The following is a 27816-nucleotide window of genomic DNA, read 5'->3' on the forward strand; positions in this document are numbered from 1 at the left end:
TCTGCTCGCCTCGGCCTCCCAGAGTACTGGAATTACAGGCATGAGCCACTGTGCCCAGCCTGATTATTATATTATTAAATCTGTAATAGGCCTGGCATGGGTGGCTCGCATCTGTAATACCAAGACTTTGAGAGGCCGAGGTGGGCAGATCAGCTGAGGTTGGGAGTTCAAGACCAGCTTGGTCAACATGGCAAAATCCTGTTTCTTTTCTTTTCTTTTTTTTTTTTTTTTGAGACAGAGTTTCGCTCTTGTTACCCAGGCTGGAGTGCAATGGCGCGATCTCGGCTCACCGCAACCTCCGCCTCCTGGGTTCAGGCAATTCTCCTGCCTCAGCCTCCTGAGTAGCTGAGATTACAGGCACGCGCCACCATGCCCAGCTAATTTTTTATATTTTTAGTAGAGACGGGGTTTCACCATGTTGACCAGGATGGTCTCGATCTCTTGACCTCATGATCCACCCGCCTCGGCCTCCCAAAGTGCTGGGATTACAGGCTTGAGCCACCATGCCCGGCCAAAACCCTGTTTCTAAAAATACAAAAATTAGCCAGGTGTGGTGGTGGCCGCCTGTAATCCCAGTTACCTGAAAGGTAGAGGCAGAAGAATCACTTGAACCCTGGAAGTGAAGGTTGCAGTGAGCCGAGATCATGACACTGGAGTCCAGCCTGGGCAACAGAATGAGACTCCATGTCAAAAAAAAAAAAAAAATCTGTAATAGATTTTTGGTGAAAATAAATAATAATCCTTCAATTTAATACTTGATATGAATACTTACTTTAAAAATAAATTTTGACACAACTATACATTTTTTAAATAGCTACAAAATATGTACCAAGTTTATTTGCCTTTAAATTATACAATCAGAACAAACATGTTAGTCAAAATATTAAATTTTCTTGCATTTTACAGAAGAAAAAGAAACTGAAGTGAAACTGTAGGAAATGCTGAACTTCAGATAAATGTTTCTTCAAAACAAGAGATATTACTTCCTAAAAGATTCTTCTAAAGTTTCAAAAAAAGATTAAGAAAAACAGTAAGCCATTAGGTTATTACATTCTTAAAAAACTACATGTTTCTTAATGGACATATGCTTACATTTACAGATAGTAAACTTAGTTTCCTGTCTCATAAAATTCAGAAGACGCCACTGATGTCTAAACTAAGCAAAACAATAAAAGCCTCTTTTTCATATGAAAAAAACATTAAAACTAAATCTGCCTTAACATTATTTTCCATGAAAACTTAATAAAGAATGGCTAATCTGAAAGCAAAATGCTGTACAAATCAGTTTCAAAAAAGAAATACATTATGAGAGTATGCTTATAGCTAGTGGTATCAATTAAAACCCCAAATGATGACACATGAATTCATAGTATTAGCCGGTCCTCTCCTCCCTCCTGAATTACCTGACCAATGGAAGTTTGGCTTTGCTGTTTCAGAAAGCACTGTTTCTTACATTCCATTAGTTGTTCCAAATCACGCCACATTTTTGCTTGTTTCATATTTGGACCGTGACTTTCTCTCACAGCTTTTTGTTTTTCCCGAAGTTTCTAACATTAAAAGAACCAAGAATAATTAAATCTCAGTTACAGGGATTTGCCTCTATTGCTGTACTCAAAGGAATATGGTACATTTTGTACAGTTGATAAATAATAGCTAAACCACATACTCCTTTAATGTACCAAAACTAAGATTATAAAAGTTAACCAAGGCCAGATGCGGTGGCTCACATCTGTAATCCCAGCACTTTGGGAAGCCAAGGCAGGTGGATCACCTGAGATCATGAATCTGAGACCAGCCTGGTCAGTATGGCCCTTCTCTACTAAAAATACAAAAATTAGCCAGGCGTGTTGGGCACCTGTAATCCTAGCTACTTGGACAGCTGAAGCAGGAGAATCGCTTGAACCTGGGAGGCAGAAGTCGCAGTGAGCGGAAATCACGCCATTGCACTCCAGCATCAGCGACAGAGCAACACTCTGTCCCAAAAAACAACAAAAAAAAGTTAACTAATGTAGGACAGCTTGAAGTTAAAAAGAACACAAAACTGGCTAGGTGCGGTGGCTGACTGACGCCTGTAATCTCAGCACTTTGGGAAGCCAAGGCAGGTGGATCACGAGGTCAAGAGTTTGAGACCAGATTGGCCAAGATGGTGAAATCCTGTCTCTACTAAAAATAAAAAAATTAGCTGGGCACAGTGGCAGGCACCTATAATCCCAGCTACTTGGGAGGCTGAGGAAGGAGAATTGCTTAAACCCGGGAGGTGGAAGTTGCATGAGCGCCACTGCACTCTAGCCTGGGTGACAGAGCAAGACTGTCTCAAAAAAAAAAAACAACCAAAACCAAAACCAAACAAAACAAAAAACATAAAACTATAAAAGGAAGAGAAAGAAAAAGATAATTAGGAAAGTGGAACAGTATCATGGTGTAAAAAGAGGAATGTAGAGTTCGAAAGTCAGAAGTCTTCAGTTTTTTTTTTTTTTTTTTAAAGATGGGTTTTCACCATGATGGCCAGGCTGGTCTTAAACTCCTGACCTCAGGTGATCCACCCACCTCAGCCTCCCAAAGTGCTAGGATTACAGGCGTGAGCCACCGCGCCTGGCAAGTCTTCAGTTTTAATCTGGTTTTGTCTCCTCTAGTGGCAAGCAAGGCACTTAATTTCCTGGGACCCCCATTTTCTCAGTTACTAATTAAGGTTAATAGGCCAAGCATGGTGGCTCACAAGTGTACTTTGGGAGGCTGAGGTGGGCAGATCACTTGAGGTCAGGAGTTCAAGACCAACCTGATCAACATGTGAAACCCTGTCCCTACTAAAAATGCAAAAATTAGCTGGGCATGGTGGTGTCTGCCCATAGTCCCTGCTACTCAGAAGGCTGAGACAGGAGAATGGCTTGAACCGGGAGGTGGAGGTTGCAGTGAGCTGAGACTGTGCCACTATGAGACACTAAGTCAAACTGCTTGCCTTCCTAGTTCTCCAATGAAAACAAGCTTGGAGGATGTACATGACATATTACTCAAGAAGAATTATAGCTCAGACAGCTTTAACATAATAGCTCAGATAGCCTTAAAATAATTCATTTATTAGTGTAAGCCTGAGAAATGTCCACATTTTGTTTTAGAATTTCCATTTACATAAAAATTTCTCAAGAAACCAACAGGCTCAGTATATTCTATATACTAAAACCTAATTCTTATTTATTCAAGATATAATTATGGAGCACCTGTTATATGTCAGGTATGCTTGGAGTTTCAAGTGGAAAACAGAACTCATGCTATATAGTTGGGCGGATCACTTGAGGTCAGTAGTTCGAGACCAGCCTGGCCAACATAGTGAAACCTCATCTCTACTAAAAATACAAAACACAAAAATTAGCCAGACATGGTGGCACGTGCCTGTAATCCCAGCTACTCTGAAGGCTGAGGTGGGAGAACTGCTTGAACCTGGAAGGTGGAGGTTGCAATGAGCTGAGATTGTGCCACTGCACTCCAGCCTGGGCAATAGAGTGAGATTCCGTCTCAAGAAAAAAAAAATTAAGGATAATAATAGCAGGCTGGGGGCTGGTCGAGGTGGCTCACGCCTATAATCCCAGCACTTTGGGAAGCCCAGGCAGGAGGATCGCTTGAGCCTGGAAGTTCAAGGCTAGCCTGGGCAACATAGTGATGCCCTGTCTCTACAAAAATTAAAATTAAAAAAATAGCTGGGCATGGTAGTGGCACATGCCTGTAGTCCTAGCTTGTTGGGAGACTGAGGTGGAAGGATCACTTGAGCCCAGGAATTTGAGGCTGCAGTGAGCTATGATTTCACCACTGCATTCCAGTCTGGACAACAGAGCGAGATCCTGTCTCTTAAAAAAACAAAAACCAAAAACAACAAAAGAAAAAAAACAAGCAAGGCTAATAATAGGGGAAAACAAAAGTATTTACTTGATAAATTATTTTTTCAAATGACATATTGAAATAAGTCATAAATTATCATGTATTTTATATATTCTTGTTATTAAATGTTATATCTATTTGTGTGTGTGTATATATATATATATATATATATATATTTTTTTTTTTTTTTTTTTTTTTTTTTTTGAGACGGAGTCTTGCTCCACTGCCAGGCTGGAGTGCAGTGGTGCGATTTCCACTCACTGCAGTCTTCACTTTCCAGTTCAAGAGATTCTCCTGCCTCAGCCTCCTGAGTAGCTGAGACTACAAGCACATGCCACCATGCCCAGCTAATTTTTTTATATTTTTTTATTTTTAGTAGAGACAGGGTTTCACCATGTTGGCCAGGATGGTCTCCATCTCTTGATCTCGTGATCTGTCTGCCTCAGCCTCCCAAAGTGCTGGGATTACAGGCATTAGCCACTGTGTCCAGCTGTATTATATATATTGTTGTTATTAAATGTTACATATCTTAAAACAGTGTATACTCTATATATGTCCAAATAAATCAAATTGTATGCATATATACTTCAGGGAGAAGGCCCAGTGATTATAAAAATAGTACACTATTAAATAAACCAAAATACTTCTCAGAATTGTTTTTGTTACTAACATCTTGGACGGTCTACTTGCCAAAACTGTTACACTCATTGACTCTAAACTTTTAAACAGGGATAAAAAGATCTTCAATAAATTACAAAAATATAATTTGGTTCTATATTACGGGAGATTGAGGAAGGGTGACTGAAAGCAAGAGTAGATACAAAGTCAGAGACAACAAGTGACAAGGTAAGAAAAAAGAGTGAGAGAATCCAGCCTAGGCAACAAAGTGAGACCCCTGTCTCTACAAAAAATAAAATTTTTTTTTTAACTAGCTGGGTATGGTGGCACATGGCTGTGGTCTCAGCTACTCAGGAGGCTGAGGCAAGAGGACCACCTGAGCCTGGCAAGTCAAGGCTGCAGTGAGCCATGATTGTGCCATTGCACTTCAGCCCAGGTGACAGAGCAAGACTCTATCTCAAAAAAAAAAAAATTCTTCATAATCCCATGCTCTAGAGACAACTACAGTTGACATTTTGGTAGAGAAGGTAATGGTGCACATGGAAGGAAATGCAGCGTGTCAGAAATACCTGTACTGACACCAAGTGTGAGAAAATCACTAAAAGGGACAGAAAAGCAGAGACACAGAGGCAGCGTGCACAGGAGCATCCTCATCCTTTCCTCTTTTAGCAGACGGTCAATGTACTGGCTGATCTAAGACACAAAGGAGAATTCTGGTTGCTGATACTTGCCCAGATAAGAGGATTAACTAAGCTGAGGAGCAGATTCAAGCCACTCTTTAAATACTCCCCACCTGGCTATGCATAATAAAGGCAAAGTTCACAGCAAAAAGGAATAGAAAACAACACAAAATTTAAAAATATATAAATATAACCAGTAACTTTTTTGATGCAATACCTTGCATATTAACATATCGATTTAAGTTTATGTTACCAATAATGTCGCTTAAAACAAATATTTTGTCCTCATAAACTAAAAAGTATTTAGAAAGGCCATTAAGGCAGACCAAGAATTTTCAGACTTCTGCACATGATTGTAAATTAACCTGTAACTTTTCTTATATTATTGGAATAATTTCTTTGTTAAAAAATCCTAACAACCTATAAAAGTTATTTAGAGAACCAAAGACAGGATGTGGGCACTGCGTGTGTCAGAAATATTAAATTGAATTTGCTTTATAACCATGTGTGTTTGAAACCTTTAACTTTATGAGTGCAACTGATACTAATATGCAATATATTTTAAACCTTATTACCATTTAACACACCTTTGTTTACAGTTGCAATGTACAAAAAATACTAATCACAGATTTCATTGTTCTTTAAAGGAGGAGATGTTGGTATAGAAGCGGGGAATCTCAGTTGGCCTGAGGAGGTCTATGGTTGTCCAGTTTATATTGGCTTAGAGGGCTTAGACCAGGCGTCCCCAAACTTTTTACACAGGGGGCCAGTTCACTGTTCCTCAGACCCTTGGAGGGCCGCCACATACTGTGCTCCTCTCACTGACCACCAATGAAAGAGGTGCCCCTTCCTGAAGTGCGGCAGGGGGCCAGATAAATGGCCTCAGGGGGCCGCATGCGGCCCACGGGGCCGTAGTTTGGGGATGCCTGGCTTAGACTATACCATCACTTTAAATGGCTAGGTTCGTTCTGTTTGCTTTGAAAATTTAGACTGACTCTAAAGTTTGAGGATTAAGAAGCTTTGTGTCTTAAATGATATGGACTGACATTTGGGGAATGAGCTAGTCATTGGTTCACTTGCTTAAATATACTTGATGTTATATTGCCACTTTTCCCGATGATCCTGCAGGAAAACATTACAATGGATGAGGGAAAGAATAATCTTTAATCAGATTTGGCAATTAAGTTTGGGTTTTTGAAAGGATTTCAGGTTTGGGAAATCTTTCTGTATGTTCAGCATCCTTCCAGATACTTTAAAAAAAATAGAGAAATGTTTTCATATGAAAAAAGTACATTACTTAACATGAAATCTTTGGATGAAAGTCCATTTTGGGCTGGGTATAGAGGCTCACACCTGTAATCCCAGCACTTTGGGAAGCTAAGGCGGGCAGATCATCTGAGGTCAGGGTTTTGAGACCAGCCTGGCTAACCAGGTAGAAACCCTATCTCTACCAAAAATACATGAGAATCACTTAAACCTGGTAAGTGGAGGTTGCAGTGAACGGAGATCATGCCACTGCACTCCAGCCTGGGTGACTGAGTGAGACTCTATCTCAAAAAAAAAAAAAAAAAAAAAAAAAAAGATCCATTTTGACAATCATAATAAATCCTACAAATCCAAAAACCTCTAGTTAAAGTATTATACAAATGGGCCGGGCGCGGTGGCTCATGCCTGTTATCCCAGCACTTTGGGAGGCCGAGGTGGGTGGATCATGAGGTCAAGAGATCGAGACCATCCTGGTCAACATGGTGAAACCCCGTCTCTACTAAAAATACAAAAAATTAGCTGGGCATGGTGGCGCGTGCCTGTAATCCCAGCTACTCAGGAGGCTGAGGCAGGAGAATTGCCTGAACCCAGGAGGCGGAGGTTGCGGTGAGCCGAGATCGCGCCATTGCACTCCAGCCTGGGTAACGAGAGCGAAACTCCGCCTCAAAAAAAAAAAAAAAAAAAAAGTATTATACAAATGAATGTTTACAACTTGATTCAAATACATGCTTTCAAACATGAAAATTATTTCTATTCTTCTTTTTGAGTATGGCATGTATCCCACAAGTGAAACAAGGTACACAAAATTCACCATTTTTCTGGTAAATGGAGAAATCAGCTTAGAGAAAGCTTCCTTTTATTTTTTATTTATTTTCACTGATATAATAGTCATTTATTAATAAATCACAGGTGAACACTCTTTAGAGAAATGGCTGATTTCAGGTTCGGGACAGAAAGTGTACAGTATGAGATTAGAACACTTTGCCACACCAGAAAACAAAGAAGTCATCAAAGTCTACTAGGGTTTTTTTGAAAGGATTCAAAAGCTGACTCCAAGAGGCTTCCACTGGCCAAATTTGAGTACTAATGGGACTAATAATCGCAGCAGATTGAAACACATCAAGTATATTCAATCTAAAAGTCATAAGATTACTTTCGAAGGACGATAAAAAACCAACTCATCATTTTGAAAACCAGTAGATAAGTGAATCAAGAAGTTATTTTACCTTTCTTATACTAATGTAACTAAGGGAAAGTAAATAGTAGATAAGGAGAAGTTGCTCTTTATAGAATTATTCCAGCCAATAAACTAAGAAGGAATGATAGAATGTTAACACTATGCAACTTCTAATGAATTATGGATCTAGGAAATGCTTATCAATGGCTGCCTACATCATAAGAAGACAGTCTCCTGAGAAAAGCATGTATCACCATCTATGAAGTATTCTTGCCAAATATCAAAACATATTTAATCAAGCTTCTAGATCTATCTACCAATTCACAGGATATACTGGGAACAGAAGAACATGCTAATTGACGCCAACAGCAAAGTTTAAAATGTTGAAAAACCACTAGGACAAATAACCAGTTTTTTTTTTTTCTTTTCAACAAATAAATCTTAAGAAAAAATGATGAGGGAGTAACCTAAAGAAAGAGAGACCAAGAGATATACAAGCTAACAGTAATGTATAGACTCTTATTAGAATCCTGATTCAAACAAATAAACCATGGTAAAGTTTGAATACTGGGTATTGGATGTTATGTAATTATTGTTAAATTCTTTTTGGTAGGATAATGGTACTGTGGTTATGTTCAAAAAGACTGTTTATGATAAATACTGAAATGTGATGAGACAAAAATAATAAAAAGTCTGAGATGTGCTTAAAAATAATTTAGAAAAAAAATAACTGGGGGCAGGTACTGGATGAGACTATAGATAAAACATGGCTGGCCATGAGTTTAATGATTAGAGTTGGATGATGGGTATATATGGATTGATTAAAATATACTTTTGAAAATTTCCATAATAAAGGTTTTTTTTTTTTTTTTTTTGAGATAGAGTTTTGCTCTTGTCACCCAGGCTGGAGTGCTGCAACCTCTGCCTCCTTGGTTCAAGTGATTCTCCTGCCTCAGCCTCTCCAGAAGCTGGGATTACAGGTGCCTGCCAGCTAATTTTTTTGTATTTTTAGTAGAGATGAGGTTTTGCCAGGTTGGCCAGGCTGGTTTCGAATTCTTGACCTCAGCTGATCCACTCACCTCCCAAAGTGCTGGGATTACAGGCATGAGCCACTGCACCCAGTCTGTTTTTTTTGGTTGTTGTTAAGACATAGTTTCACTCTGTTGTACAAGCTGGAGTTCAGTGGCACAATCTTGGCTCACTGCAACTTCTGCCTCCTGGGTTCAGGTGATTCTCATGCCTCAGCCTCACAAGTAGCTAGGATCACAGGCATGTGCCACCATGCGTGGCTAATTTTTGTATTATTAGTAGAGATGAGGTTTTGCCATGTTGGCCAGACTGGTCTCGAGCTCCTGACCTCAAGTGATCTGCCTGGCTCAGCCTCTCAAAGTGCTGGGATTACAGGCGTGAGCCACTGTGCCTGGCCAAATTTTTTTTTTTTTTTTTGACAGAGTTTCACTCTTGTTACCCAGGCTGGAATGCAATGGCATGCTCTTGGCTCACCACAACTTTGCCTCCCAGGTTAAAGCAATTCTCCTGTCTCAGGCTAATGTGCCACCATGCACGGCTAATTTTGTATTTTTAGTAGAGATGGGGTTTCTCCATGTTGGTCAGGCTGGTCTTGAACTCCTGACCCCAGGGGATCCGCCCGCCTTGGCCTCCCAAAGTGCTGGGGTTACAGGTGTGAGCCACCGCACCTGGCCAGTTTTTTTTTTGTTTGTTTGTTTGTTTGTTTTTAAGTAGAGAACATATCACCTTTATTTACCAATTACTCCATTGTTTTCTATACCATTTGCTTTCTGAAGTTTATCTAGAATATTACTTATAGGTTTCTAGGAGCTAATTTATCCCTCAAGTTCAAGCACAGATAGACACACATATGTTTTTAATAATGACTCAAACCAGGAAAATGTAAATAAGACTGAATCACTTTGCCATCACCAAGTTACTGAGTTATACCGATAGCTAAACTATATTAATGCATAAAGGCTGAAATGAAGCCCTATTTTTTCATTTGTATTTTAAGAATGGACAAGTTTTGATAAATATTTAATTTACAGGTTTCAGAATATTTGAAAAATGAAATTAGACATCCATACATATTCAATATTTAAAAAAAAATGCAGCTAATCAATCCCTACCTATGATGCTACAAACCTAGAAAACCTAATAAGGTTGGGCACAGTGGCTAGTGCCTGCAATCCCAGAACTTTGGGAGGCCAAGGTGGATGGACTGCTTGTCTCAGGAGTTTGAGGCCAGTCTGGGCAACATGGCAAAACCCATCTCTACAAAAAATACAAAAAAATTAGCCAGGCATGGTAGTGCACTCCTGTAGTCCCAGCTACCGGAGATGCTGAGGCGGGAGGATTGCTTGAGCCTGGGAGGCAGAAGTTGCACCACCTCACTCTAGCCTGGGTGATAGAGTGAGACTCTTGCCTAATATATTGCCAAAATATAATATATTGCCAAAAAAAGAAAAAAAAAAAAGGAAAACCTAATACAAAGGCCAAGTGTGGTGTCTCATACATGTAATTCCAGCACTTTGGGAGGCTGAGGCAGGCAGATCACTTGAGGTCAGCCTAAGTGGTAGGATCATTTGAGCTCAGGAGTTTGAGAAGACCCTGGGCAATATGGTGAATCCTTGTCTCTACAAAAAATACAAAAATTAGCTGGGCATGGTGGCATGCTTCTGTAGTCTCAGCTATTTAGGAGGTAGAGGTGGGAGGATCACTTGAGCCTGGGGAGGCCAAGGCTGCAGTGAGCCAAGATCATGCCACTGTACTCCAGCCAGCCTAGGTAACAGAGTGAGATTCTTTTTTTTTTTTTTTTTTTTAAAGAAAGATTTTGAACACTAGGTATTGGATGTTACATAATTATTGTTAAATTATTTTTCATATGATGATGGTAAGAAACATTTTTTTTTTTTTCATTCTGTCACCCAAGCTGGCTGGAGTGCAATGGCATGATCTTGGCTCACTGCAGTGTTGGCCTCCCCAGGCTGAAGCAATCCTCCCACCTCAGCCTCCTGAGTAGCTGCAACTACAGGTGCATACCACCTCCCTCAGCTAATTTTTGTATTTTTTGTAGACATGGGGTCTTGCCATGTTGCTCAGGCTCATCTTGAACTTCTCGGTTCAAACAATCCTCCCACCTTAGCCTCCCAAAATGCTGGGATTACGAGCAGGTATGAGCCACTTTGCCTGGCCAGAAAACATAGTTTTCAATAGGGAAATTAAAGAAAAGAAAAAAACGGTGTATAGTGAAACACAGTCTTCACCATGCAATACGGACTTAAAAATCAGTGAAGATGATCTTATAACTCATCTAGGTAATTTAATTTTTAAAATTCTCATCTACCTATTTCAGTTTAAATATGAGGAAATGAGCTCTAAAGTGATTAGAGGGCTTGTTGAGAATCACAAGCCTAGGACTGAAGCCAAGCCACTTGATGACTGGTCATCTTTCCTCTGAATTATTAGTAAGTATAGTTTTTTCCCCTCTATGAATGCAAAGCTGGTGTCTTTGTTAAACTGATTGCTTTATGAAGTCAACTAGAATAACTAATCAGTTGGTCACTTAAGTCCTGATGGTCAAGACCATAACTTACTCTCTACCATTCCTAGTAGTGGCTCAGAGAACTAAGAACAATAACCATACAATCCTATTTCAGTTACCCTCAGATAACTGGCAGGTAGGAGCTGTTTGTATTAAATAAATCAATGTTTGTAAAGGACTTAGACCAGTGCCTAGATCATAATAAGAACTTGTGTTTATTAAATAAAGCAAATGAATAAATTTATACCCATCTCATAAACAGAGATATGTGAGAATATTTTTTTTTTTTTTTTGAGATGGAGTCTGACTCTGTTACCCAGGCTGGAGTGCAATGGAACAATACTGGCTCACTGCAACCTTTGCCTCCCTAGTTAAAGTGATTCTCCTGCCTCAGGCTATTGAGTAGCTGAGATTACTGGTGCCTGCCACCATGTCTGTCTAATTTTTGTATTTTTCATAGAGATGGGGTTTTACAATGTTTGCCAGGCTGGTCTTGAACTCCTGACCTCAACTGATCCACTGGCCTCAGCCTCCCAAAGTGCTGGGATTACAGGCATGAGCCACCAGCCTGAGGATAATGTGAAAACTGTAATGCAGAACATTATCATGAACTCTTTGTGATTTAAAAACAGATAATTTTTTCTTTCAAAAATCCATTGTGCCTTTATTTCTATAAAACTAAATTCTTAAGGAAGTCTTCCATCTTTAAAAAGAATGAACAATTTCCGCCAAAAAACTGTATTATAACCTTTTGAAAAAAATACAGTCATAAACCATGTACAGTACTGAAAGCCTGAATCAGTTAGACACATTTAAAAAAATAATAATAATTCTTACCTTTCCAAGGTTTTCTTGTTCAGCAATATTTTTGGTATACTGTTCCCTAGGGAGTCAACATAATGATTTCCTTTCAATTTACTTCAAATGAATTGCTCATACAAGTAAATTATAAATTAATATATCTATCTAAAATATATTAGGCAATATAGTTAAGGTTACTGGAGTCAGAATGAAACCCATTACCAAATTCTTTCTCTTTCTCCATCTATAGTTAGTTCTTCAAGTAAATAGTAATTTAAGGGGGGAAAAAAAAAAGCAAGCAAAACATTCCATAGGAAAGTAAGAGAATTAAAATGTTAAATACTATTTCTGGTTAATCTACCCTCAAAACAATGGCAACCCATTTACTTAAATTACACATTGTTTTGAAGGGGTTTGTAGAAAGGAGAAAGAATATACTTTTTATTTTTGGAGACGGAGTCTCACTTTATCACCAGGCTGGAGTGTAGAGGCGTGATCTCAGCTCACTGCAACTTCCGCCTCTTGAGTTCAAGCAATTCTCCTGCCTCACCTCCCAAGTAGCTGGGACTACAGGTGCACACCACCATGCCTGGCTAATTTTTATATTTTTAGTAGAGATAAGGTTTCACCATGTTGGCCAGGATGGTCTCAATCTCTTTACCTCATGATCCGCCTGCCTCAGCCTCCCAAAGTGCTGGGATTACAGGTGTGAGCCACTGCGCCTGGTGCTATAGAATTTAATTTCCAAAAATTTTTATTTTTTAAGAACAAATTTAACTTTTCTCATTTCTTATCAGTGGTCATATAGTTTTTTTTTTTGTTTGTTTTTTGTTTTTTTGAGATGGAGTTTTGCTCTTGTTGTCCAGGCTGGAATGCAATGGTTCGATCTTGGCTCACCACAACTCCTGCCTCCTGGGGTTCAAGCAATTCTCCTGCTTCAGCTCCCTGAGTAGCTGGGATTACAGGCATGTGCCACCATGCCTGGCTAATTTTGCATTTTTAGTAGAGATAGGGTTTCTCCATGCTGGTCAGAATGGTCTCGAACTCCTGATCTCAGGTGATCCACCCACCTCAGCCTCCCAAAGTGCTGGTGTTTGGGATTACAGGCATGAGCCACCATGCCCGGCGGCTATATAGTTATATGAACAAAGTTTACATTCAGTGGAAGAAAATGAATAAGTACATTTTTAGTTTAATATGTTGGAGTATTTAGAAAAAACACTGCTCTATTTTTACAACATTTTCAGTCTGGCTTGCATTCTAGTACATTACATTGAAAAAAAATATTCATATTCTGCAAGACACTATTTCTTAGATTCTTTTTTGTTTTTTGAGACAGAGTCTCACTCTGTTGCTCAGGCTGGAGTGCAGTGGTATAATCTCGACTCACTGCAACCCCTGCTTCTGCTGCCTGGGTTCAAGGGATTCCCATGCCTCAGCCTCCTGAGTAGCTGGGACTACAAGGCACCCACCACCACAGCCAGCCTCTTTTTATAACATTAATGTACATGCCACTCAAAATCTCAATGCAATTTAGAATAAATGTGAGTCCTATATTTTATCTGAATTTTTGCTGGATAGTAATAGCAAAACATTTAACATTTGAATTGTGATGAGGGGCAAAGAAAGCCTATCTTGTTCAATTGCTGCATTTTATCACAGCTAGCAATTCAACTATAAACGTATTTTTTTTAGGCAGGATTTATTGCAGTATGCCACAAGCTGGGATTGCAAAAAAATCACCATATAGGGACTAAGCAGTATTTATACATCCTTCTTGTTTTGAAGACTGGCACACGGCAATCACACAGTTTCCAGTTAAAATGTAGTCATCACACTGCACAATTAGCAGGCAGATGACTAAAGTCTAGGCCATATGGGACTTTAAAAAGAGACCAACTTCACTGTTTATGACAAAGCAATTATGAAATTACATATATTCCTGCGTGAAGGGGAATGAAGAATTACTGCTTAATGGTTACAAGCATTTTTGTTTGGGATAATAAAAAATTTTGTAAGCAAACAGTGGCAATGGTTGTACAATGTTGTGAATGTAATCAATGCCAATGAACTGCACACTTAAAAATGGGTAAAGTATACCCCAGAACCGAAAGTGCAATAAAAAAAAAATATATATATATATATATACACATACATAAATTTATTTATATATAGGCGTGAGCCACCTTGCCCAGCCCACTTTACCCATTTTATATATATATACATAAAATGGGTAAAGTGGGCTGGGCAAGGTGGCTCACGCCTATAATCCCAGCACTGTGGGAAGCCGAGGCAGGGGGATCTCCTGAGGTTGGGACTTTGAGACCAGCCTGACCAACATGAAGAAATTTCATCTCTACCGAAAATACAAAGTTAGCCAGGCATGGTGGCGGGTGCCTGTAATGCCAGCTACTTGGGAGGCTGAGGCAGGAGAATCGCTTAAACCCGGGAGGCAGAGGTTGCGGTGACCCAAGATCACGCCACTACACTCCAGCCTGGTGACAGAGCAAGACTACGCCTCAAAAACAAAAAAGAGAGCTTTTGCCGGGCATGGTGGCTCACGCCTGTAATCCCAGCACTTTGGGAGGCCAAGGCGGGTGGATCAGCTGAGGTTGGGAGTTTGAGATCAGCCTGACCAAAATGGAGAAACCCCGTCTCTACTAAAAATACAAAAAATTAGCTGGGTGTGGTGGTGCATGCCTGTAATCTCAGCTACTCGGGAGGCTGAGGCAGGAGAATCACATTACATTGAAAAAAATATTCGTATTCTGCAAGACACTATTGCTTAGATTCTTTTTTGTTTTTTGAGACAGAGTCTTTGAACCTGGGAGGCGGAGGTTGTGGGGAGCCAAGATCATGCCATTGCACTCTAGCCTGGGCAACAAGAGTAAAATTCCACCTCAAAAAAGGCAAAAAAAAGGCCAGGCATGGTGGCTCACGCCTGTAATCCCAGCACTTTGAGAGGCTGAGGGGTGGATCACAAGGTCAGGAGAGTGAGACCATCCTGGCCAACATGGTGAAACCCCGTCTCTACTAAAAATACAAAATTAGCTGGGTGTGGTGGCATGCACCTGTAGTCCCAGCTACTTGGGAGGCTGAGGCTACTTGTAGTCCCAGCTACTTGGGAGAATCGCTTGAACCAGGGAGTTGGACGCTGCAGTGAGCCGAGATCATGCCACTGTACTCCAGCCTGGTGAGAGACGGAGACTCTGTCTCAAAAAAAGAAGAAAAAAAGGGTAAAGTGGCAAATTTTATGTTTCATATATTTTACCACAATCAAAAAGTAAGCAAAAAAGAAATAAAATCTTATGCATTCCTACTTAGCAGGGCTGAAATATCTAGATGTTTCGCAAGATTTAGTACTAAATAATATATTAGTGTCTACTCCCTTACTCTAAATTTGTATAATTCTATCTTATTTATAAAGCTTTCATAGGTGAAAATATGAAGTATCTCAATATAAAAACAACAAAATTACTTGCCTAATTGCCTTTCTTTTTTCTTCTTGATCAGAAGAGATGTATGCCTTCATCTCATCAGTAGCACGACGAAGTTGAACTTCTAGGTTCTAAATAGAAAGACTTAAGTTTTAGGGAAGACTTTGATATAGAAAAAACTTCAGAAACGTTTTCGATCTACTTTGTCTTACCTTAATCATACAATTTGTATAATGGTATCTACTTTCTTCTTGAAGACATTCTTCACGGAGTCTTCTAACTTCCTATAATGTATAATTTTAGACATTATCGAAAGAATGAGACAGATATAGCGGCGATGACTTTAGATGTACAACAATAGACTACCATCGGAGTCATTTTCTCTTTTCTCTTTTTTTTTTTTGAGACAGAGTTCCGCTCCTGTTACCCAGGCTGGAGTGCAATGGCGCGATCTCGGCTCACCGCAACCTCCGCCTCCTGGGTTCAGGCAATTCTCCTGCCTCAGCCTCCTGAGTAGCTGGGATTACAGGCATGCGCCACCATGCCCAGCTAATTTTTTGCATTTTTAGTAGAGACGGGGTTTCACCATGTTGACCAGGATGGTCTTGATCTCTTGACCTCATGATCCACCCGCCTCGGCCTCCCAAAGTGTTGGGATTACAGGCTTGAGCCACCGCGCCCGGCCCAGAGTCATTTTCTCTTCTGTAATTTTAACTTTGTTTATTCTAGCACAATAGGAAATAATCTTTTTCTAGAGAATATTCATATCACCCTTTAACCTGCAAGTTCAATTGTATTTTTTGAGACAGAGTATCGCTTTGTCACTCAGGCTGGAGTGCAGTGGTGCCATCTTGGCTCACTGCAACCTCCTCTTTGCAGGTTCAAGTGATTCTCATGCCCTCAACCTCCTGAGGAGCTGGAACTACGCACGTGCCACCATGCCTGGCTAATTTTTGTGTTTTTAGTAGAGATAGGGTTTTACCATGTTGGTCAGGCTGATCTTGAACTCCTGGCCTCAAGTGATCCTCCCGCCTTGGCCTCTCAAAGTGCTGGGATTACAGGCATGAGCCATTACGCCTGGCCCAATCATACATTTATTTAGTACCTACTGTGTGTCCAGCACTGTCTTAAGTGCTAAGGAGACAGCAGTGAACAGACATGTTCCCTGCTTTCACTTAAGTAGAAGAAACCAACATAAACAAGGAAACACAATGAAGGTTATGTGAGATGGGGATAAGTGCTATGAAGGAAATTCAGCAGTAGAATGTGATAGAGGGACTGGGTGGGCCAGGTTGGGAAGGAGAGTGGGTAACATCAGGTGATGATCACAGATCTCTGAGAGGTGGTGACACTAAGGCTGAGACCTAGTAATGAAAAGGAGAGAGGAAGGCAGAGTTAGGAGCAGAGTGTATAATGCAGAGTGAAGAGCACATGCAAAATCCCACAAGTGAAAAAAGCTTGGCCTGTTTGAAGTTCAGGAAGAGGGTTGGAGTGGCTGAAGCTCGTAAGTTCATAAGGCAGGTGGGGCCTTACAGACCATAGTTTGGAGGACAGATTTTATTTTAAGTGCGACAGGAAGCCAGTGAAGGGTGGCAAAAATTTTAAACAGGTTTCCTAGGCTGCCCTATGAAGAATAAACCTTAGAAGAGCAACAGTAGAAGCAAGAGAACAGGTAAAATGTTACTGTGGGAGGCCAGACAGCAGATAATGAGACATGCACTTTGATGGTAGTGGTACAGATGGAAAATTCAGTGTGTACAAATTAAGTTTAAAGAAATAAAGATCTCTGGAGTTTAGGAGACAGACTTGGGAGATGATGACAAGGATTTGGGAATCTTTTGACATTAATGTAAATGTGTGTACATGGGCAGTATTTAAAACATTTTTTTTTAGAGACAGAGTCTTGCTCTGTTGCCCAGGCTAGAATGCAGTTGTGTGATCATAGCTCACCGTAGCCTCAAACTTGTGGGCTCAAGCGATCCTCCTGTTTCAGCCTCCTGAGTAGCTGGGACTACAGGTGTACACATGGGTAGTTTTTGCTAAATTGTTAAAATAAAAATTCTCTTCTTACCTGTTCTAATTTGGACCGATTGCTTTCGAGGCCTGCTGCACAGCTATCATACTGGGATTTCTTTTCATCACACTCCTGGGTTAGTTCCTGGTAGAAAAAGGGCAAATGATTGAATAAGTGAAAAATAAAGGCCCCAAACACGGCTCTGAAACAATGCATGCCCTTGTCAGTCTTGTAATTTAACTCTAAGCTTCTTGGCATACTTAAGAGTTATTTATACAACAACCAGACATTTGAGAATTATGATAGATGAGGGTGCTGATAAGAATAATAGCTACCATGTATTGAGCTGTGTGCCAGGTTCTTTGTTAGGAGCTGGAGCTGGGGAGACAACAGTGAATAAAACAGCCAAAAATTCTTCCTCTCAAGTAACGTTCAGACAAGTAAACAGGCTGCTGAGAGCTATGATAGGAACACACAAGGTGTTACAGAAGGACTCCCAGGAACCTAATGCAGGCTTGGAGATCAGTGGGGACAACTTCCTGGAGAAACTGATATCTAAGCTAATCACAGAGGATTAGTAAGAACATTTAGGTGGAAAATAAACAAGGGGAAGAGAGTATTTAAAAAAAGGGACACTATGTATAAAGGATTGGAAGCTACAGAGAATAAGAATAATTAAGAAACTTACAAGTAGTTTATTATGCTGGTTTATTTGTTTATTTATTTTGAGATGGATTCTCACTCTATTGCCCAGGCTAGAGTGCAATGGCGCAATCTTGGCTCACTGCAACCTCTGTCTCCCATGTTCAAGTGATTCTCCGGCTTCAGACTCCCAAGTAGCTGGGATTACAGGCATGTGTCATCACACCTGGCTAATTCCTGTATTTTTAGTAGAGATGGGGTTTCACTACGTTGGTCAGGCTGGTCTTTAACTCCTGACCTCAGGTGATCCACCCGCCTTGGCCTCCCAAAGTGCTGGGATTACAAGCATGAGCCACCACGCCTGGCCTATGCTGGTTTATTTCTGGGAAATGGTGAGAGGAGGCTGAAGACGTACGCAGGGGTTTAATTAGAAGAACTTCATAAAGCATTCTAGGGTGTTTAAAATGTACCACTAACAACAACTAAATCTCATAATACCACCATATAATGCTTGGAGAAAGTTCAGGGAGGCCAAGTACCTTGCCAAAGATTATACTGCTAAAAAAAGGTGGTGTCAGAATTTGAGTTCAGATTGTTTAAGTAGTTTCTTTATCAGGAGTGGGTGGGCAGGAAATTTAAATTTTAAGTGTTTCAAAGTTTCTTCTAATGTAATATTTTTAATGAGATAATTTGAAAATCTGCTACAATCACCTAGAAACACTGAAAGTACAGTCATGCATGGCATGATGGTTCAGTCAACAATGGACCACATATATGATGGCAGTTCCATATAATTACAACGGAGCTGAATAATTCCTATCACTTTAGTGATATCATAGGCATCATAAAGCCATAGTGCAACTAATTACTCATGTGTTTGTGCTGATGCTGGTGTAAACCAATCTGTCAATTGCACAGAAGTACAGCAATACAATTATGTACTGTATATAATATTTGACGATGATAATAAACCACTACCGTTACTGGCTTATGTATTTACTATACTATACTTTTTATTGTTATTTTAGAGTGTACTGCTTTTACTTATAAAAAGTAAACTGTAAAACAGCCTCAGGCAAGTCCTTCAGGAGGCATTCAGAAGAAGGTATTGTAATAGGAGATGACAGCTCCATGTATGTTATTGCTCTTGAAGACATTTCAGTGGGACAAGATGTTTCAAGGTGGAAGACAGCGATACTGATTATCCTGATACTGTGTAGGCCTAAGTGTGTGTTTATGTCTTAGTTTTTTAAAAATAAGTTTAAAAAGTGAAAAAAGACTTGGTGCAGTGCCTCACTCCGGTAATTCCAGCACTGTGGGAGGCCAAGGCAGGTGGATCACTTGAGCCTAGGAGTTCGAGACAAGCATAGGCAACAGAGCAAGACCCCACCCCTACAAAATAGATAAATAAATACAAATTAGCCAGGCTTGGTGGTATGTACCTGTGGTCCCAGCTACTCCTTAGGCTGAGGTGAGAGAGCTGCTTGAGACCAGGAGGGTGAGGCTTCTGTGAGCCATGATGTCACCACTGCACTCAGCCTGGGTGAGTAACACCCTGTCTCAAAAAAAAAAAAAAAAAGACCTTTTTTTAACTTTTTTTTTTGGAGACAGAGTTTTGCTCTTGTCAACCAGGTTGAAGTGCAATGATGGGATCTCTGCTCACTACATACAACCTCTGCCTCCCGGTTTCAAGCAATTCTCCTGCCTCAGCCTCCTGAGTAGCTGGGACTATAGATGTGCACCACCATGCCCAGATAATTTTGTATTTTTAGTAGAGACAAAGTTTCACCATGTTGGGTGGTATCAAACTCCTAACTTCAAGTAATCCTCCCATCTTGGTCTCCCAAAGTGCTGGGATTACAGGCATAAGCCATTGCACCTGGCAAAAATGTTTTTTAAATAGAAAAAACGTATAAAAGAAGGATATAAGGAAAGAAAATATTTTCATACTACTATACAACTTGTATTTGAAGCTGTTTTACAAAAAAGTCAATTCTTTTTTTTTTTTTTTTTTTTTTTGAGACAGTGTCTCACTCTGTCACCCAGGCTGGAGTGCAGTGGCGGGATCTCAGCTCACTGCAACCTCCACCTCCCGGGTTCAAGTGATTCTCCTGCCTCAGCCTCTTGAGTAGCTGGGACTACAGCTATGTGCCACCACGCCTGGCTAATTTTTTCTATTTTTAGTAGAGATGGGGTTTCACAGTGTTAGCCAGGATGGTCTTGATTTCCTGACCTCGTTATCTACCCCCCTGGACCTCCCAAAGTGCTGGGATTATAGGGTTGAGCCATCATGCCCAGCCACAAAAGTCAAATATATATATATATATATATATATATATATATATATATATATATATATGTTTTTAATTAAAAGTTTATAAAGAAAGGTTTTTTAAAAATTAAAAAAATTTTTTTTTCAAGACAGAGTCTTGCTCTGTCGCCCAGGCTGGAGTGCAGTAGTGTCATCTCGGCTTACTGTAAACTCCACCTCCCAGGTTCAGGCAATTATCCTGCCACAACCTCCCGAGTAGCTGGGATTACAGGCATGTGCCACCATACCCAGCTAATTTTTTTGTATGTTTTTAGTAGAGACAGGGTTTCACCATGTTGGCCTGGCTGGTCTTGAACTCCTGACCTTGTGAATCTGCCTGCCTTGGCCTCCCAGTGCTAGGATTATAAGCGTGAGCCACCGTGCCTGGCCAAGAAAGCTACAGTAAGTTAAGGTTACTTTATTATTTTATTTTATTTTATTTTATTTATTTATTTATTTATTTATTTTGAGACGGGGTTTCACCATGTTGGCCAGGATAGTCTTGAACTCCTGAACTCAGGTCGTCCGCCCACCTCAGCCTCCCAAAGTGCTGGGATTACAGGTGTGAGCCACCGCACCTGGCTGATTTATTTTATTTTATTTTATTTTATTTTTTTATTTTATTTTATTTTTTTTTTGAGATGGAGTTTCGCTCTTGTTACCCAGGCTGGAGTGCAATGGCGCGATCTCGGCTCACCGCAACCTCCGCCTCCTGGGTTCAGGCAATTCTCCTACCTCAGCCTCCTGAGTAGCTGGGATTACAGGCACGCGCCACCATGCCAGGCTAATTTTTTGTATTTTTAGTAGAGACGGGGTTTCACCTTGTTGACCAGGATGGTCTTGATCTCTCGACCTCGTGATCCACCTGCCTCGGCCTCCCAAAGTGCTGGGATTACAGGCTTGAGCCACCGCGCCCGGCCTTATTTTATTTTTTGAGATGAAGTTTCGCTCTTGTTGCCCAGGCTGGAGTGCAATGGAACGCTCTCAGCTCACCGCACCCTCTGCCTCTCAGGTTCAAGTGATTCTCCTGCCTCGGCCTCCTGAGTAGCTGGGATTACAGGCACCCGCCACCACCCTGGCTAATTTTGTGTTTTCAGTAAAGATGAGGTTTTTCCATGTTGGTCAGGCTGGTCTCAAACTCTCGACCTCAGGTGATCTGCCCACCTCGGCCTCCCAGAGTGCTAGGATTACAGGCATGAGCTACTGTGCCCGACCAGTTAACTTCATTTTTTTAAAAAAAATATTTTGGCCAGGCGTCGTAGCTCATACCTATAATCCCAGCACTCTGGGATGCCGAGGCAGGCAGATCACCTGAGGTCAGAAGCTCAAGGCCAGCATGGCCAACATGGTGAAACCTGAACTCTACTAAAAAATACAAAAATTAGCCAGGTGTAGTGGCATTCACCTGTAATCCCAGCTACTTGGGAGGCTGAGACAGGAGAACTGCTTGAACCTGAGAGGCACAAGTTGCAGTCAGCAGAGATCATGCCATTGCACTCCATCCTGGGCAACAGGGTAAGACTGTCTCAAAAAAAAAATTTCTTTTTACATAAATTTAGAGTAGCCTAAGTATACAGTGTTTCTAAAGTCTATCATAATGCATAGTAATGTCCTAGACCTTCACATTTATTTACCACTCACTCATTGACTCATCCAGAGAAACTCCTAGTTAGGCAAGCTCCATTCATGGTAAGTTCCCTATAAAGGTACACCATTTTAAATCTTTTTTTTGTTTTGTTTTTTTGTTCATTTTAAATCTTTTATACCATAATTTTACAGTACCTTTTCTATGTTTAGATGGGTGTAGATATATAAATACTTACCATCATGTAATAATTGCCTATAGTATTCAGTATAGTCACATACTGTACAGGTTTGTAGCCTAGGAGCAATAGGCTATCTAGTATATAGCCCAAATGTAAGCAAGCTATACCATCTAGGCTGGTGTAATTATTATTATTGTTGTTGTTTGAGATGGTGTTTTGCTCCTGTTGCCCAGGATGGAGTGCAATGGCATGCTCGAGGCTCAACGTAATCTCCGCCTCCCAGGGTGTTTGCACAATGATGAAATCACCCAATTATGCATTTCTTAGAACATATCCTCATCATTAAGTGATGCATGGGTGCATCTACAAATGATTGGTAAGACAGAGCAACATTCTTTCAAATCCAGAGCTGAACCAAACTCTCAAAGAAATAAAAAAAATTAAAAGGACTGTAAACAAAGCATAACATTATGGCTACCCTTGGTGAAAGGAATTGGGAATGGCCAGTCTTGGTAACAGTGATTTTACTGTTCAGGCAGTGCAGATGAAAAGCCTTAGGTCTGTGCAAAGTGGGAAGTTAGAACTGAGGACCACATAGTAAATCCTAAGTTGTTTTCAACCTGCGAACCTGTGAGTAAAGGGTTAACACCATCCTGAGAATGACCTTGCATGGTTTCACACAGCAGTTTCCTTAGAAATACGACAGTTAGGCCGGGCGCGGTGGCTCAAGCCTGTAATCCCAGCACTTTGGGAGGCCGAGGCGGGTGGATCACAAGGTCGAGAGATCGAGACCATCCTGGTCAACATGGTGAAACCCCGTCTCTACTAAAAATACAAAAAAATTAGCTGCGCATGGTGGCACGCACCTGTAATCCCAGCTACTCAGGAGGCTGAGGCAGGAGAATTGCCTGAGCCCAGGAGGCGGAGGTTGCGGTGAGCTGAGATCGCGCCATTGCACTCCAGCCTGGGTAACAAGAGCGAAACTCCGTCTCAAAAAAAAAAAAAAAAAAAGAAATACGACAGTTAGCATAGATGAGTAATGTGTATGCTGCTTTTGTTGTGTGGGACCGCATTGGGGTCACCAGTACAGAATAAAAGATTGCTGGCAGAAAGGGGATGTGGCTTCTATGTATCAAAGTACAGACATCCAAGGCTCTCAAAGGTGACAGTTACATCCAAAGTGGGAAAAGGAGTCACAGAGGCTATGTACTTAGGTGGCTGCTGGTCTCTCAATGATATCAAGATGCTGTAGTTGACAAAAGCCTTTCTTGGTTGCAAGTCTCATGTTCGAATTGATCACTATGCAGCTGTGATAGTGATCGCAGCTGTCCTTAGGCAGCTTTGGAGTTTGAATTTACCCTACCTACTTGGTCTAGGAACTTCCAAGCTGAGAAATTAACTCAATATTAGCTCCAACTTTGTGATATTTCTAAAACACCTGGCAGAAAAACTGCAAAACCACTCTAGAGGGATACACCCTCCATCCTGGCTGCCAGGATTCAAGACACAAAATTCTGTTAATGGAAAGCTCACAGTCCCAAAGTATAAAACATATAAGGGAAAAATCTATTCATTAGGAGTGAGAATCAGAAGACGTAAATAACAGGACTATACCTAAATGAACTTTAGATACTAGAGATAAGCTAAATAAATAAGTATGTTCAAAATAATAAAAATTATAAAGGAGAAACTGAAAACAAAAGATTACAAAAAGTGAGGCCAGGTGCAGTAGCTCACACCTATAATCCCAGCACTTTGGGAGGCCGAGGCAGCCAGTTCACTTGAGGTCAGGAGTTAGAGACCAGCCTGGCCAACATGGTTAAACCCGTCTCTACTAAAAATACAAAAATTAGCCAGGCATGATACGCATACCTGTGGTCCCAGCTACTCAGGAACCTGAGGCAGGAGAATGGCTTTAATCAGAGACACAGAGGTTCCAGTGAGCCGAGTCGCACCATTGCACTCCAGCCTGGGCAACAGAGCAAGACTCTGTCTAAAAAAAAAAAAAAAAGAAGAAGAAGAAAGAAAAAGTGAGAGAGAAAAAAAGACAGCCATTGAAATTAAAAATTAAGTGGCTGGAATAAACATAATATTAGACACCATTAAGGAAATCAAAGAATGAACTAAAACACAGATCTGAAGAAATTATCTAGAATTCAACACAGAAAGACAAAAATATGAAAGTGAGATTAAGTAACAGGGAACAGAATAAAGATCTCTAACATATCTCTAATATGAGTAGTTGGAAAACAGACCACAAAAAATGGGAGAGAAAATATCTGAAGGGATTATGTAGACTTTTTCCAAAATTAATGGAAGACACAAAACTCAAATTCTGGAAAAGTAAATAAAACTAAATATACACTTAAAACATGGTAGTGAAATTTGGACAACACCAAAGAAAAAGATAAAAATATGAAAACCAGTTACAGGGAAGATATTACCTAAAAATAAATGATAAACTGATAGCAGATCCTTCAACAAAATAAAAGAAAGCAATGAAAATATATACATATATATTTTCTGACCAAGCCATTATTTTAGAAGGAAAAAAAGATGGTTTCCTTATCATAATGATTCTTCACTGAGAACAGTAAACATAAACACACACACATGCACACACACAAAACGAGGAAATTGTATTTCAGGAAAAAGAAAACTGAGTCCAGAAGTAAGGAGTAAAATATAAGTAGTGATGGTGAAAAGTGCTAAATATATAGGTAATCCTAAACAGGAAATGATTATATAAAGTTGTAATTATAATGCTAACAACCACCATGACAACTACTTTTTTAGAGATGTAAAAATAAAGAAATAAAATGCCAGAGGATAACAACACACAGGTAAGATAGGAGAGAGTGCTAAATTATTCTAGGTTCCTGTATTGTGGAGATGTTAACAACTTTAGACTTTGTTAAGTGAGGAATATATATGAGATAAAAACCTAAGAGTAAATCATATAGGAATAGAAGATAAAAAGAAAAAAGGGAAAAAAGAGAAAACAAGATTGGTATAATGGACGGTAAAAAAAGAAAAGAAAAGAAAAAATAAACAGCAACAAAAAAAGCCACAGTAAATAGGATGTACAAAATAGAAAAAAATTCAAATGCTTCAAAAATCAGAGTAAACATAAATGGGATTAAACTCACCAATTAAAAGGCAGATTCTCAAACTGGATGTTAAGAAACTAAACCTACATGAAATACATCTACCTACCTACCTACCTAGTACTTACCTGCCTATCTACTTATCTACCTAGGGTCCAGGTCTTGCTTTGTCATCCAGGCTGGAGGCAGTGGTGCTATCATGGCTCACTGTAACCTAGAACTCCTGGGCTCAAGCTATCCTTTTGCCTCAGCCTCCCAAGTAGCTAAGACTATAGGTGCGTGCTACCATGCTCAGCTAATTTTTTTACTTTTTGTCGAGATGGAGTCTCGCTATGTTGCCCAGGCTGGTCTTGAAATCCTGGGCTCAAGAGAGTCTACTACCTTAGCCTCCCAAGGTGTTAGGATTACAGGCACGAGCAACTGCTGCCTGGCCCTATATGCTATTTATGAGATGTATATAAGACAAAAATAAAGACATAGGAAGCTGAAAGTAAACAGAAATAAAAAGCAATACTAAGAAAGCTGGCATATACACTTAGTAGTAGACAAAATAATACTCTAAGGCAAAAAGCCTACTTATTATACCATAATAAGGAATAAAGTTTAAAAATAAAGACAGAACATAAAATTCAACATTTTTTTCTTCTTTCTTTTTTTTTTTAAGAGACAGGGTCTCACTATGTTGCCCAAGCTGGAGTGCAGGGGCTATTCACAGGCACGATCCCACTACTGATCAGCACGGGAGTTTTGACCTGCTCCGTTTCTGACCTAGGCTGGTTCACCCCTCCTTAGACAACCTGGTGGCCCCTCACTCCTGGGAGGTCACCATATTGATGCTGAACTTAGTGTGCACACTCGACTGTTATAGCACACTATAGCCCAGAACTCCTGGGCTCAAGCGATCCTCCTACTTCAGCCTCCTGAGTAGCTGGGACTACAGGCATGTGCCACCACACCCGGCTCTTCTTTCTTTTTTTAAAGACAGGGTTTCACTATGTTGTCCAGGCTGGTCTTGAACTCCTGGGCTCAAGTCATCCTTCTGTTTTGGTCCCCTGAGTAGCTAGGACGATAAGTATGTGCCACTACCCCTGGTGTTTTTGTTTGTTTTTTAATCAGAAAGATTTTGTTTTCTCTTTTTTTGAGATGGAGTCTCACTCTGTTACCCAGGATAGAGTGCAGGGGTGCAATCTGGCTCAATGCAACCTCTGCGTCCCAGGTTCAAGCGATTCTGCCACCTCAGCCTCCCAAGTTGCTGGGACTACAGGTGCCACTACAGCTCACTAATTTTTGTATTTTTTGGTAGAGATGGCGTTTGCCATGTTAACCAGGCTGGTCTCAAACTCCTGATCTCAAGTGATCCAACTGCCTTGGCCTCCCTAAGTGCTGGGATTGCCAGGTGTGAGCCACCGTGCCCGGCCTGTTTTGTTTTTTGGTGTAATAAATACACATAACAAAATTTGGTATTTTAACAATTTTTTTTTTTTTTTTTTTTTTGAGACGGAGTTTCGCTCTTGTTACCCAGGCTGGAGTGCAATGGCGTAGTCTCGGCTCACCGCAACCTCCGCCTCCTGGGTTCAGGCAATTCTCCTGCCTCAGCCTCCTGAGTAGCTGGGATTACAGGCACGCACCACCATGCCCAGCTAACTTTTTGTATTTTTAGTAGAGACGGGGTTTCACCATGTTGACCAGGATGGTCTCGATCTCTTGACCTCGTGATCCACCTGCCTCGGCCTCCCAAAGTGCTGGGATTACAGGCTTGAGCCACCGCGCCCGGCCGGTATTTTAACAATTTTTAAGTGTACAATTTCGTTGGCATTAAGCACATTTGCAATGTTGGGCAACCATTACCATCATCCATCTACACAACTCTTCATCTGAAAAAGTTTCAGCGAAACATTTTACCCATTCACTAGGAAGTTTAGAACACGACTTTCATACGCCTGATTAGATGAACACATGGAGAATTCTATACTGAACAACTAGAAAATAGACATTCTTTTCAAGATCAAGTTACCAAAAAAATTAGATTGGCCTCAGATCTCTCCATAACTACATTTAACCCTAGAAGACTGTGGAGCTACAATTTAAAAAATCCTAAAGGAAAGAAAGCATGATCTAATAGTGAAACGGTTGTTGAAATGTTTAGGCAATAAACTAGAAGATACAATAACTCATCAGGGAATATTGCTCTTATGAGTCTTTTTTGAGGACTCAACTGGAAGACAAGTTCTAGGCAAGCAAAAGAGAAGTGAGACAAAGGGCAGTCAGTGGATTTTTAATGAGCACTGGATCTAGTAATTACAGGTCTAGAGCTGAAAACCAAAGTGAGACATAGAGTAATAAAGGAGAATGTAAATGTTATATGCAGTGACAAGACAGAAATGATACAACAAAGCCTGCAGGAAGGAGAAAGGGAAAAGGAGGTGGAAGGTAGAATAAGTAAGCTGGTTTCCTCATTTTTTTAATTGCTAGGGGTGGGTGGGGGAATGTCAAAGAATATCATTTAAAGCTAACAAGTCATAGTATAAGCACATTCAAAGTATTAACGGCAAACACTAAGACAATACAATC

The 27816-nt window shown here is 40.4% G+C and overlaps 1 protein-coding gene across 3 annotated transcripts in view; it reads right to left on the reverse strand.

Annotated features, from left to right (window-relative positions):
• Positions 1-201: 201 nt before the first annotated feature.
• Positions 202-27816, reverse strand: part of IFT81 (intraflagellar transport 81) — a 118116-nt gene continuing 90501 nt past the window's right edge. For 2 of the 3 annotated variants that reach the window (XM_039472409.2, XM_003932259.2), the window contains 5 exons: positions 17477-17563; positions 15618-15689; positions 15451-15536; positions 12005-12050; positions 202-1547 (listed from right to left, as the gene is read on the reverse strand). In XM_039472409.2, coding sequence (XP_039328343.1) covers positions 1365-1547; positions 12005-12050; positions 15451-15536; positions 15618-15689; positions 17477-17563 — 474 coding nt within the window. In that variant the 3' untranslated portion in view covers positions 202-1364. The other variant, XM_074402257.1, reaches the window with a different exon arrangement.

The sequence above is a fragment of the Saimiri boliviensis genome, chromosome 7 (assembly GCF_048565385.1).
Source record: "Saimiri boliviensis isolate mSaiBol1 chromosome 7, mSaiBol1.pri, whole genome shotgun sequence".
NCBI classification, from domain to species: domain Eukaryota; kingdom Metazoa; phylum Chordata; class Mammalia; order Primates; family Cebidae; genus Saimiri; species Saimiri boliviensis.